This window comes from Perognathus longimembris, chromosome 26 (assembly GCF_023159225.1).
Source record: "Perognathus longimembris pacificus isolate PPM17 chromosome 26, ASM2315922v1, whole genome shotgun sequence".
Taxonomy (NCBI): domain Eukaryota; kingdom Metazoa; phylum Chordata; class Mammalia; order Rodentia; family Heteromyidae; genus Perognathus; species Perognathus longimembris.
Genome location: NC_063186.1, coordinates 11,288,038 through 11,300,749, shown reverse-complemented (window position 1 = coordinate 11,300,749; position 12,712 = coordinate 11,288,038). Strand labels below are relative to the sequence as shown.

General features: G+C 64.2%; 1 protein-coding gene across 1 annotated transcript; it reads left to right on the top strand.

Moving 5' to 3' along the window:
- The first annotated feature begins 3,289 nt into the window (after positions 1 to 3,289).
- On the top strand, positions 3,290 to 12,512 carry Zbtb47 (zinc finger and BTB domain containing 47). Its single transcript, XM_048334491.1, is given in 10 exon segments — positions 3,290 to 3,342; positions 6,513 to 6,929; positions 6,931 to 8,004; positions 9,115 to 9,237; positions 9,239 to 9,267; positions 9,932 to 10,049; positions 10,262 to 10,406; positions 10,976 to 11,040; positions 11,043 to 11,225; positions 12,501 to 12,512. Coding segments are annotated over 10 exon segments (2,169 nt in total). The 5' UTR covers positions 3,290 to 3,339.
- Positions 12,513 to 12,712: the final 200 nt, after the last annotated feature.

Sequence of the window (12,712 nt, the reverse complement as noted above, 5' to 3'; positions counted from 1 at the left end):
CCTTGAAAAAAAAAAACAGTAGATCCCTGAAAATGATCAAATCTTTTCTATCAAGTGGCTCACACCTGTAATGTTATATATTCAGGAGGCTGAGGTTAGGATTGTGATTCAAAGCCAGCCATGCTGGAAAGTCGTGAAACTCTTTATCTCCAATGAGCCACCAAGTGGTAGAGCACCAGCCTTGGGTAAGAAATAATAATAAAACAACTCGGAGACAGCACCCACCACCCAGAGTTCAAGCCTTGGTGCCAGGGGTGGGGGACTATGTCCCACTAGGCATCTGGGCCCAGGAGGGAGTGGCCTGAAGCCTTCGTATGAATTTGCCCCTCCCTGGCCCCGGTGCCCATCCCATGGGGGGGGGGGGGAAGTCCCCTAGACTGCGGGGAGCACTCAATGGGGAGTGTGTGACATGGACAAGCACATCCTGGAGCTGAGTCCACCTGCCAGCACCCAAAGTCCTACCAGGTCAGACCCACAGAGAAAGCCCGACAGCCCTCACTAACTTCACGGCCTGGCTGAGTCATGATCAACAGTTGTACTGCTTGGCCCTTGAGACACAAGGCTGAAGCCAGTGGGCATGGGTTCAAATCCCACCCCAGGCCCATACATTTGAGCACCTCCCCTGGAAAATGGCTTTGAGAGTCTCTTCCCACTAGCACGGTTGGACAGTTGGCTGCAGCTGCTTTGATCTACAGGAAGGTGGCTCAGGGCTGGTTGGCCCCCTGGGCCTTGTCTAGTAAAAGTGGGGTTCATGTGGTAGGCCAGGCTCAATGTCAGGCCAGGATCTGGAGCCAGTGGGGCAGGAGATCACCCCAGAAGCTGCCATGCCAGCTTGAATGCCCAGGCCACAGTGCTTATGCTGTGGGGTGGGGGGACAGTGGGGCGACCTGCTGGTTTAGACACTGCCAAATCCTCCCCCCCCCCCCCCGCCCCCGCACAGGTCCCCAGGCCGCTTTCAGTGGGTAACCTTTGAACCTCCCAGCTCTGCCTATTCTTTCCAGGTTTTGGGGCCCAGTCTCTCCCCCCACCTCTGCGGGAGAAGCTGGGAACTATTTAGATTCAAGGGGGTGGCCTGGCTGATGGCCAGCATGTACCCCCAAATCTCTTAGGGGGTCAATGGGCTTTCCAGATGGGCAAAGACCCTGCTCTCCATAACTGAGGAGGGGACCGCCCCCCCCATGGTCCTCACGGAGGCCTGACTGCACCCCAACCATTACACACCACCAGCCAAGGCCACATCACCTCCAGTGGCCCACGTACTGAAGGACGTGAGCTCCCCCAGGCCCGCAGAGCTGCTGTCTCCCCGTTAGCTCTGGTTAGTGTCAGCAGTCAAGCCACCCCTGCAAGCAGAGCCCCTAGGGCCACGTGACTGGTAGCTGGTCATGTGACCAGAGGCCCTCCACCTCTGCCCTGGGACTCCCCCAGCAAGTAAACTGCTGCTGCTCAGAAGGTAAAATGGAGCAAAAGAGGTCATGGGCGGGGGACCCCCTCAGGGGTATGGCTGCCAGGGCCAACTTTGACCCTCGACCCTCAGGTCTCAGCCTCCTGAGTAGAGGTAGCTGGGATGGCAGGTGTGAGCCGAGGGCGCGCGCCACCCCAGGCCCATCTCACCACTGCCCTTGACATTTTCCTTCCAGGCTTTTCAATACCCTCATCTTGAGGGGCTCCCCATTTTGCCTTCCTGGACAGACCGTCGGGGTATTTCAGGGTGCAGGGCCTAGGGCCGTGGCCTACTGTTCCATTTCCACCAGTGGTACCCAGGAAAAGAAATTATTAGCAAGCCCGAGAGCTCCGGCCTACCCCGAGCCAGAGGGCGGGTTCCGAGGTGCCGCCGCGCCGGGCGGGGCCGCTCGGGGGCGGGGCCGAGATCGGGGGCGGAGTCTCTGGTGGGCGGGGCTGGTGGGCGGGATCCGGCGAGGGATGGAGCCTCTGGGGTGGAGCCTCGGGCGGGCGGGGCCTTTGAGGGTAAGGGTCCGGTGAGGGATGGAGCCTCTGGGGTGGGGACCTGGTGATGGGCGGAGCCAGTGGGGGTGGGCGGGGCCTGGCGGGCGGCACTCAGCGATGACACCCGGGTCCTCAAAAAAGTCTCCAGGAAGGGCCTTCTGCACCCCGGCCCCTCGCGGGTCCCCCACCCCGCGGGCTTGCCCGGCCCGGCGCCGTCCCCTGCAAACCTCCCGCCCGCCCGGCCCCCCCCCCCCAGCCCATCCACCCCTCGTCCGGCCGTGCCAAAGCCGCATTCCACAAAGCCGGGCCGGCTCCCCGCGGAGGCCCAGCCAGCCTGGCGGGCCGTGAGCGGAGCAGCCCCGACCCTCCCACCCCCGCCCGGGCCCCCGGGCTTCTTAAATGCGTCCCAGCCTCCCAGGTGCCCGGCCCCAGGGCGCCGGGTAGGTAGGTGGACACGGGGTGAACGGGACCCGCCTGACCCCTGACTCCCGCCCTCTCCCTCCCGGGGCGGCCCCGCGTGAGCCCCACGGGGGGGAGGGAGGGGGAACGCGCGATTGGGGTGAGCTCCCACCCCCCAAATCCGAGCAGCCAGGCCGTGATCCCGGAGGATGCGGGGTGCGAAGGGGACGGGGTGAGGGGGTGGCTCGGCCCCGGGCCGGGTGAGACTTTCCGCTGAACTTCCCGTGGGGCGAGGGCTGGTCCCAAGTCCCCACCCGGGCCCCTCACCTCATCCCCACTCGGGCCCCTCACCTCATTCCCCCCGCACCCCCACCTCGTCCCCACCCCGGTCCCCCCACCTCGTCCCCAGCCGGCCCCCTCCAACTCATCCCCACCCCGGGCCCCCAACTCACCCCACCCCGGTCCCCCCACCTCATCCCCACCCCATCCCCCACTCGGTCTCCCCACCTCATCCCCACCCGGTCCACCCCACCTCATCCCTACCCAGCCCCCCCACCTCATCCCCACCCCGGTTCCCCTCACCTCATCCTCACCCGGCCCCCACCCGGTCCCCCCTTCACCCCACCCCGGCCCCCCTCCCCCTTATCCCCCCCCCCCGCGTCCCCGCCGGGCGCGCGGCCGCCTGGCCCTTTAAGCGTCCGGACGCGGCCCCAGCTGACGCGCGGGCTCCAATCGCGGCCCGCGCCCCCCGCCCGCCGCCCGCCGCGCCCGAGGCTCCGGGGCCGCCGCGCTCCGCGTCCCGGCGCCGCCACCGCGGCCCGCGGCCCCGCGCCCCCGCCCCCCGCCCGGCCCGGCCGCGCCCGGAGCAGCCATGGTCCCTGGGCCCTGCCCCGCCGCGGCCCCCAGCGCCGCGCTGCACGGAGCGGCCCCGGCCCGGCCGCCGGGGGCGGCGCCGACCCGCGGGGCCCGGTGAGGCCCCGGCCCGCCCGCCGCACCATGGTACGCCGGGGCCGTCCACCCCGTCCTCCCGGCCCCCGGGGCCACGGCCTCCCCGGCCTCCCGGCCCCCGGGGCCCGGCCTCCCCCTCCTCTCCTCCTCCCCCCCCCCCCCCCGCCCCGCCTCACCCACAGGCCTGTGCACAGAGCACCCTGAGGGCTGGAGGGGTGCGGGAGAGATCGGGATTCCCTCCTTGGGTCCCTGCGCCCCGACTTTATCCTCTGGGTCCCCCTCTCCATCCTCGGAGTCCCCCCTCCATCCTCCCGGTCCTCCCTCTCCATCCTTGGGTTCCCCTTCTCTATCCTTCCCGTCCCCCCCACTGTGACCTCCAGGTCCCCCCACTCTGTCCCCAGAGTACCCCCTCTCCATCCTCGGGGTTCCCCCTCCATCTTCTGGGTCCCCCTCTCCATCCTTAGGGTCCCCCCTCCATCTTCAGGGTCTCCCTCTCCATCTTCGGGGTCCCCCTCTCCATCCTCGGGGGTCCCCCCCTCTTCATTCTCAGGGTCCCCTCTCTCCACCCCCGGGATCCCCCCTCTCCATCCTTAGTGTCCCCCCCTCTCCATTCTCGGGGTCTCCCTCTCTGTCCTCCCTGTCCCCCCCTTGGCGCGGACGCCCTGCTGGGTGGGGAGGGCCCGCATTCCTGGGGTGGGGGGAGCCGGGCCTGGTGCCTGCCCCGCCCTCCAGCCGGGCAAGGGGGGGACAAAGCTGGTCGTGCTCCCACCCCAGCCCTGGGCCACGTGGGTGCGGGGGCCGCCCAGCCTGAGGGTTTGTGGGGTGCCCCTGGCCAAGGGCAGCGGGTCCGGGGGAGGGAAGGGGACCCATAACTGGGATCCGACCCCCCCCCCCCCAGACCTGGGCTGTCACCCCTCCCGCTCTGTTCCTCCAGGGAAGGAGACAGGAGTGCAGGAGACTGCTCATGCTCACACCCCCTGCTCCCCTCAAACCAGGGGGCCCCCACCCCAAATCCATCCTGGGTTCAAAAGCTTGGGCATGGACATGGGAGGGGGCTTCCTAGTGCCAGCGAGGTGTAGCACGCCTGTGCTGTCAGCTGGGGGTCCAGCCGGTGTGCAGCACCCCCCCCAGGGGTGCCTGGCTGCCCTCCAAGTCCCCCCCACACACTGGGGGGGGGGGACTGGGGCCTTGGGAGGGCTAAGCAGCCGCAGCTGGCGCTGCCAGCTGGAGAGGAAGCCTTCGTGGCACATCTGGGCGGGATGGCCTCACAGCTGGCGGGCAGGCGTGGTTGGGGTGCAACAGCCATCTTGGCAGGCCCCTGGTGCCTACCACCCCCTCTCCCAGAGGGTGGCCTGACATAATGAACCAGCTGGAGGGGTGCAGGGGCCAGGCCCCATGGTCTTGAGGTGTCTTGGGGGGTGGGGAACTTGAATTCAGGGCCTGGGAGCCATCCCTAGGCTTTATTTGTTGTTGGCTTGGTTTTGGTTTTGCCAGTCCTGGGGCTTGAACTCATGAGGGGCCTAGGCGCTGTCCCTGAGCGTCTTTTGTGCAAGGCGAGCGCTGTACCACTTGAGCTACAGCGTCTGCAGGGGGTAGAAGGGTGGAATCTTCTCTTTCAGAGCCTCAGTTTACCCATCGATGTAGTAGAGGAAGCCAGGCCTGCCCAGATGGGGTGAAGGAAGGGGGGAGAATCGGAAGAAGATGGCTCCTAGCCAGGGGACAAGGCTTGGGAACAAGGCCACGTTGGGTGGATTTCTCTCCTCGTCCTTTCTCCAGTCTGACCCACCACCGCTTGCGTGGAGGGACAGGGTGGGCTGCAGATAGCTTATTTCACGAGGTTCCTAATCGGGGGGGAGCTAGGCACCCCTCAAACTTGGGGGAGAGGAGAGACTGAACCTGGACTATGGGGGGGGGTCAGTTCCCACCAGGCAGATACTAACTGATGTCTACTCTGTTCCCAGACATGCCTGTCTGCTCATGGTTGTTTGTTTTTAAGGGGGGGAGGGTGTCCCCTGTGTTAGAACCAGGGTCTTATTGAATAGGCCTTCCTTGTTCTGTGGCCCACACATGGGCCTGACTCTCTTGACTTATCTACCTTTGAGGTCTTGTCCCCCTGGAACTTTCCAGAAGGTAGAGCCTCTGAGCTGGACCACCCCTGATCACAGCCTGGGTTCCTGGAGAGAAAAGAAGGGCGGGCAGGCCTTGGAGGGTGGGGGGGACTGTGGCCTAGAAGGGGGTGGGAACAGAGCGGGGACCCTTGTGGCCAGGCCCCTGGGACAGCCCGCCCTCCTCCTGTCTGAGCAATGGGAACCAGGCTGGGGAGAAGTTACAGGCTTAGGTCTGGATTTTCTTTATCATCATCATCATCATCATCATCATCATCATCATCATTATTATTATTATTATTATGCCTGTCCTGGGCCTTGAACTCAGGGCCTGGGCGCTGTCCCTGGCTTCTTTTTGCTCAAGGCTAACGCTTTACCACTTGAGCCCCAGCGCCACTTCCGGCTTTTTCTGTGTATGTGGTGCTGAGGAATCAAACCCAGGGCTTCATGCATGCAAGGTGAGCTCTCTACCACTGAGCCACATTCCCGACTCCTCTAGGGCTTCTTGACTGCTGAGTTTTCAAGTGCTGGACACAAACTATGATTCCCACCCCCCACCCCCGCAAGAAGGGCCTTTTGCTGGGCAGCACTAGTAGTGCATCTGCCAACCTAGCTACTCAGCAGGCTGAGATCTGAGGATCACGGTTCAAATCCAGCAGTCCTGGGGCTTGGGGCCTGTCCCTGAGCTGCTTCAGCTCAAAGCTGGCACTCCACCAAGTTGAGTCACAACGCGACTTCTGGCTTTTTCTGAGCCTCGAAGGGGCTGGGAATATGGCCTAGTGGGAAGGCGCTTGCCTCCTATCCATGAAGCCCTGGGTTCCATTCCTCAGTACCACATATATAGAACCGGAATTCATGTATAGAACCGGAAGTTCGATTCCTCAGTACCACATATATAGAACCGAAAGTCATATATAGAACCGGAAGTCATATAGAACCAGAAGCCATATATAGACCTACAAGTCCGATTCCTCAGCACCACATACATAGAACCGGAAGTCATATATAGAACCGGAAGTCATATAGAACCGGAAGCCACATATAGAACCGGAAGTCATAGTAGCTGGTCTACGATGTTGATCTCTCTCTCTCTCTCTGTCTCTCTCTCACTCCCAGTTGCTGGTGGAGAAGACGACCGACTCCCCGGCGGCCGAGTTCTCGCTGGTGGAGGACGTGGCCTTGCACTTCGCCTGTTTGATGGGCCGCCTGAACGAGCAGCGCCTCTTCCAGCCGGACCTGTGCGACGTGGACCTGGTGCTGGTCCCCCAGCGCAGCGTGTTCCCGGCCCACAAGGGCGTGCTGGCCGCCTACAGCCAGTTCTTCCACTCGCTCTTCACGCAGAACAAGCAGCTGCAGCGCGTCGAGCTGTCCCTGGAGGCGCTGGCCCCGGGGGGGCTGCAGCAGATCCTCAACTTCATCTACACCTCCAAGCTGCTGGTCAACGCCGCCAACGTGCACGAGGTCCTCAGCGCCGCCTCGCTGCTCCAGATGGCCGACATCGCCGCCTCGTGCCAGGAGCTGCTGGACGCGCGCGTCGCTCGGCTCCCCCGGGGGGCCCGGACCCCTGGCCCAGCCCGCCGCCGCCGCCGCCGCCACCGCCGCGCCCTGCACCCCCAGCACCCCCCCCTACTACTGCGACATCAAGCAAGAGGCCGAGCCTCCGGGGCTGCCCAAGATCTACGCCCGCGAGGGGCCCGATCGCTACTCGGTGCGCGTGGAAGATGGCGCGGGGGCGGTGGGGGAGCCTGGGCCTGGCCCACCCGCCCCGATCCCTGCGCCCCCCACGGGGCCCGCCCCACCCGTGCTCAAGGAGGAGAAGGAGGCCCCCCCTGGCAGCGGCCTGTGTAAGGTGGAGGGCTCCCCGGCCGGGGATGAACTCGGGGTTCAGGGTCCCTACGGCCACCAGGAGCAGTCGCAGATCATCGTGGAGGTGAACCTCAACAACCAGACGCTGCACGTGTCCACGGGGCCCGAGGCCAAGCCCGAGGCCGCCCTGGTGCTGGGCCCCAAGGACCGGCGACAGCGAGCCCAGGAAGAGGACGAGGAGGAGGAGGAGGAAGAGGAGGAGGAGGAGGAAGAGGAGGAGGAAGAGGAGGCTGGAGGCAGCGCCGGGGAAGAGGAGGAGGAAGAGGAGGGTGGCAGTCAGGAGGAGGAAGAGGAAGGGCCCAGCGAGCAGGAGGAGGAAGAGGAGGAGGACGACGACGAAGAAGAAGGCCTCAGTGGGCAGGACCCGGAGAGCTCGGAGGAAGGGGAAGCCCCCCCAGGGAAACAAAGTTCTGGGGGGCCCCGTGCAGAGCCCCCATCGTCCCACAGCCGCATGGCCACGCGATCGCGAAGGGAAACTGAGGACTCGGGCACACGACGGCCGCAGCGTGGGAAGCCGCCCAAGCTCCCCCCCGAGGCGCTGGGGGCCAAGGTGAAGCTGGAGGAGAAGCCGCCCCACGCATGCCAGAAGTGTCCCCGCGTGTTCAACAACCGCTGGTACCTGGAGAAGCACATGAACGTCACCCACAGCCGCATGCAGATCTGCGACCAGTGCGGCAAGCGCTTCCTGCTGGAGAGCGAGCTGCTGTTGCACCGCCAGACCGACTGCGAGCGCCACATCCAGGTGTGTGTGGGAGAACGGGGGACAGGGAGGATGGAGGACTTGAACCCGCGGCGTGGGCGCTGTCCCTGAGCTCTTCAGCTCAACCCTAGTGCTCTCCCCCTTGAGCCACAGCGCCACTTCCGGTTTCCTGGTGGTTTCACTGGAGATCAAGAGTCTCACAGACTTTCCTGCCCAGGCTGGCTTTGAACCACCATCCTGCAGATCTCAGCCTCCTGAGTGCTGGGATGACAGGCGGTAGCCCCTGTGCCTGGTTGCTCAAGTGGCCAGGAGAAGAGGGGGAAGGCGCCTGCTAATTGCCTATGCTAATAACTACTAATTGTAATTGTTACCTGGTGATTACCAGCCTGGGCTTGGCTATTGTTTATTTCTTTATTTATTTTGGTCATCCCAGTCCTGGGGCTTGAACTCAGGGCCTGGGCCTCTTTTGCTCAAAGCTAGCACCACTTCCGGCTTTTTCTCTGTATGTGGTGCTGAGGAATCGAACCCAAGGCTTCCTGCATGCTAGAAGGAACTACTGCTAAGCTACAGTCCCAGCTCCTGAATTGCTTTTTATTCTTTTTCTTTTCATGTGTGTGTGGGTCTTGAACTCAGGGCTTGAGCTCAAGGCTGGCGCTTTACCACTCTGAGCCACACATCACCCCACATCTGCTTTTCTAGTGGTTTCATTGGAGAGAAGAGTCTCACAGACTTTCCTGCCTGGGCTGGCCTCGAACCATAGTCCTCTAGATCTCAGCCTCCTAAATGACTAGGATGACAGGCATGCCTTCTGTTTGAGTCTTTCTGCTGCCTGCCAGGCATTTTGTGCCAATCCCAGTCTGGCCTCCAGCTCCTGGGGGAGGGGGCAAGAAGGGGGGTGTGTATGCCCTGGGGGGAATGGACAAGACACAGGTTCTGAAGAATGGGAGGAGAAGGTGTGGTCGCCAAGGCCCCCCCCATCCTAGACCCCCTGCCGCCCTCCCTAGCTGATTAGTGGGGGCACCTGGGCCTCACAGAGGCGACCCTACTGTGTGAGGGGCACCCCAAGGTCCCCCTGTTCACTCAGCACAGTGCAGGTGGGGAAACTGAGGCCTGAGAAGGGGGCAAGGCCTAAGGTCTCCCTCCCCTCCGCAGTGCGTGACGTGCGGGAAGGCATTCAAGAAGCTCTGGTCGCTCCACGAGCACAACAAGATCGTGCACGGCTACGCCGAGAAGAAGTTCTCGTGCGAGATTTGCGAGAAGAAGTTCTACACCATGGGCGCATGTGCGCAAGCACATGGTCGGTGAGTGGAGGACGGCTCGGGGTGCGGCCGCGATCGGGGGTACGGCTGAGATTGGGGTGCAGCTGAGATCAGGGTTTGGGGGTTGTCCCAGGCAGCCCAACAAGCAGGTGCCTCCCCCCAGGGAGAAGGCTTCCTGACCCAGAAGGCCCTGGGGCACTTGGACGGCTGTCAGGCTGTACCCCCCGCCCAGCCTCAGCCACGCAGGAGCCATTTGGGGCTGGCACAGGCCCGGTCTCATTTCTCCCTTCTTTCGGTCAGTCCTGGGGCTTGAACTCAGGGCCTGGGCGCTGTCCCTGAGCCTCTGTGCTCCAGGCTAGTGCTCTACCACTTGAGCCACAGCGCCACTTCCGGTTTTCTGGTGGTTCATTGGAGATGAGTCTCATGGACTCTTGTGCCCAGGATGGCTTTGAACCGGGATCCTCAGATCTCAGCCTCCTGACGAGCTGGGATGCCAGGCGTAGGCCTAGGCCAGGTGCATGCTGGGTCACCAGGATTGAGCTTGGGGGGGCCCCCACTCCTGCCCCCAGGGTCCTCCTCCCAGGCCTACCCCCCCCCCACTCCCAGGACAGGGACAGGCTGATAGATCCCCCGGAAAGGTAGGGTTTGGGTGGGAACCCCCAGGATCCGCCAACCAGCATGTGCCCCTCCCCCTGCCCCCCCCCCCCCAGACAGCACACCAAGGACATGCCGTTCACCTGCGAGACATGCGGCAAGTCCTTCAAGCGCAGCATGTCGCTCAAGGTGCACTCGCTGCAGCACTCGGGAGAGAAGCCCTTCCGCTGCGAGGTCAGTGCCGGGGCGCCCCCCCCCCCACCCCACTCTACCCCACCGGGCCGGGCGCCCCCCTCTCAGGGCCCAGGATGGGCTGGGGGGGGACATCCGAGAGGAGGGAGCGGGGAGCACTGTGAGAGACACCCCTCCCTCCCGTGCCTGGGCCTCGGCCCCTGAGCCTCCCAATCTGGACCCCCCCTCCTCCCCTCTCCACCCCCCCACCCCAGAACTGCAGCGAGCGCTTCCAGTACAAGTACCAGCTGCGCTCGCACATGAGCATCCACATCGGCCACAAGCAGTTCATGTGCCAGTGGTGCGGCAAGGACTTCAACATGAAGCAGTACTTCGACGAGCACATGAAGACGCACACAGGTGCGCGGGGGAGGGGAGGGTGGGGGAGGGAGAGAAGAGGGAGAGGGAGGAGGGAGGGGGAGGGGGACAGGGAGGGGACAGGGAGGAGAGAGGGAGAGAAGAGGAAGGAGGAGGGAGGAGGGGAGGGGGGAGGGAAGGGAGGGGGGAAGGAAGGGGGAGGGAAGTGGAAGGGGAGGGAGGGAGGGGCAGGGGAAAAGGAGGGGGAGGGAGGAGGAAGGGGAAGGGACAGGGAGGAGGAAGGGGGGAAAGGAAGGGGAGGGAGAGGGAAGGGGGAGAGAAGTGAAAGGGGAGGGGGAGGGGGGAATGGAGGGGGAGGGAAAGGGGAAGGGAGGGAAGAGGAAGGAGGGAGAGGGAAGGGGAAGGAGGGAAGGGAATAGGGAGGAGAGGGGTTGGGAGAAAGGGAGGGAAGAGGGAGGAGAGGGGGGAGGGAGGGAGGTCCACCTGGGCCACCACGCCCTCGCCCTTTCCCCCATCCAGGGCTGGGGCGGGGCGGGGGTCCCCTGGAGGGTGGAAGGTGGGAGGTCACCCTCCCCCCTCCCTGACAGCCCATCCCCCCCACCCCACCCCAGGGGAGAAGCCGTACATCTGCGAGATCTGCGGGAAGAGCTTCACCAGCCGGCCCAACATGAAGCGGGCACCGGCGCAACGCACACCGGGGAGAAGCCGTACCCGTGCGAGGCGTGCGGCCAGCGCTTCCGCTTCTCCAACATGCTCAAGGCGCACCGGGACAAGTGCTGCCGCCTGGGCCCTGGGCCTGGGCCTGGGCCTGGGCCTGGGCCTGGCCACGCGCACGCGGACGCCGCCGACGCCCCGGGCCCGGCCCCGCCCCCGGGCCCGGCCCCGCCCCCCAGGCCCGGCCCCGCCCCCAGGCCTCCCCGGCCCCGCCCAGCCAACGCCGCTCCTCCCCACCCCTGCCGCCGACAGAGCCGGGGCTGCGGGGGCCAACTGACCTCCGTCCTCCCTCCCGCACCTGAGGAGGCGCAGCCCCCCCAAGCTGCTCCCGGGACTTAGGGAGACTTCCGGGAGGGCCCCCCAAAACCTCATGAGACCCCTTTTTTATTATTATTTTTTTTAATTTTCCTTTTCAACTTTCATTTTTTCCTTTCTGGAAGTGAAGGACAAGAACGGAAGGGATGGACGCCCCCCAAGCCCGCACCCCCTCCCGGCGAGGGGGGCAGGCCGGGGCCCTGGACAGAGGCGGGCCACTGACTCCCGCTGGCCAGGCTGGGCCTGGATCAAACCCGGTGGGGGGCGCATGGAGGAGCCCAGCCACCCTCCCCTCTGCCCTCGCCGCCCCCATCCCGAGGCGCTAGGGTGCTGGCTCTGCCCCACCCCCACCCCTCTGCGGGGTCCCCGGAGGAACTCCGCACCCCCTCCATGAGTGGAGGTGTTTGGGGGGTGTCAGCACACGGCCAGGTGTGAACACTGAACCCCACACAGGGGGAGGGAAGGGGAGGGCTGGTCCCCGAGAATTTACTTTTCTCATTTACACCTCTGCCGGGCAGGCAACATACACACACACACACACACACACACACACACACACACACAGGCTCCACCAGGGGACACCCCCCCTCCCCGGGGGAACGGAACCCCAAAGGAGACTTCGCAATCGTGGTTAGGGTTTCAAGGTGCTAAATCAGGGAGGCAGGAGGCAAAGCCACCAGAAACAACCCCCCCTGTCCCCCAATCCAGAGATGCTTAAGCTTACCTCCCACCACACACACACACACACACACACACACATACACACACACACCAGATCTTAGATGCATGTCTGTCTGTCCCTCTGTGTGCCGGCCCTGGGATTTGAACTCAGGACCCTGGGCGGTTGCTCCCTTCGCTTCTTCCCCCGCCCCCTTGCGCGAGGCTGACGCTCTTCCACTTGAGCCCCAGGGCTGCTGGTGTGGCGATGGTTCCTTCAAGAGAGCCAAAGAGTCTCCCCGACTGGGCTGCCCTGGGCTGGCTTTTTGAACGGCGATCCTTAGACCTCAGCCTCCTGGGTAGCTGGGCTTCCCTTTGTTCTTTCCGTTTGCACCCCCGCTTTCTGGAGGGGGGAAGACATCCACCCCTAAGGCTCTTGTGTGGATCCAGCCGTCGGTGTGACTCTGCACCTTACACCCCGTCCTCGCTCCCCTACCCACCCTCCCACTGCCTGGCAAGACGAGGCCGGCCCCCCAGGACTTGGGGACCTCACGGACTTCCATCCTGTGGCTCTGGCGGGGGCCCAGGGCTGGGGGACATTTTAATCATCAATAAATGAAGCACTTTATTCTGTAACAGAGGCGGGTGGCCCCGAAGTGCTG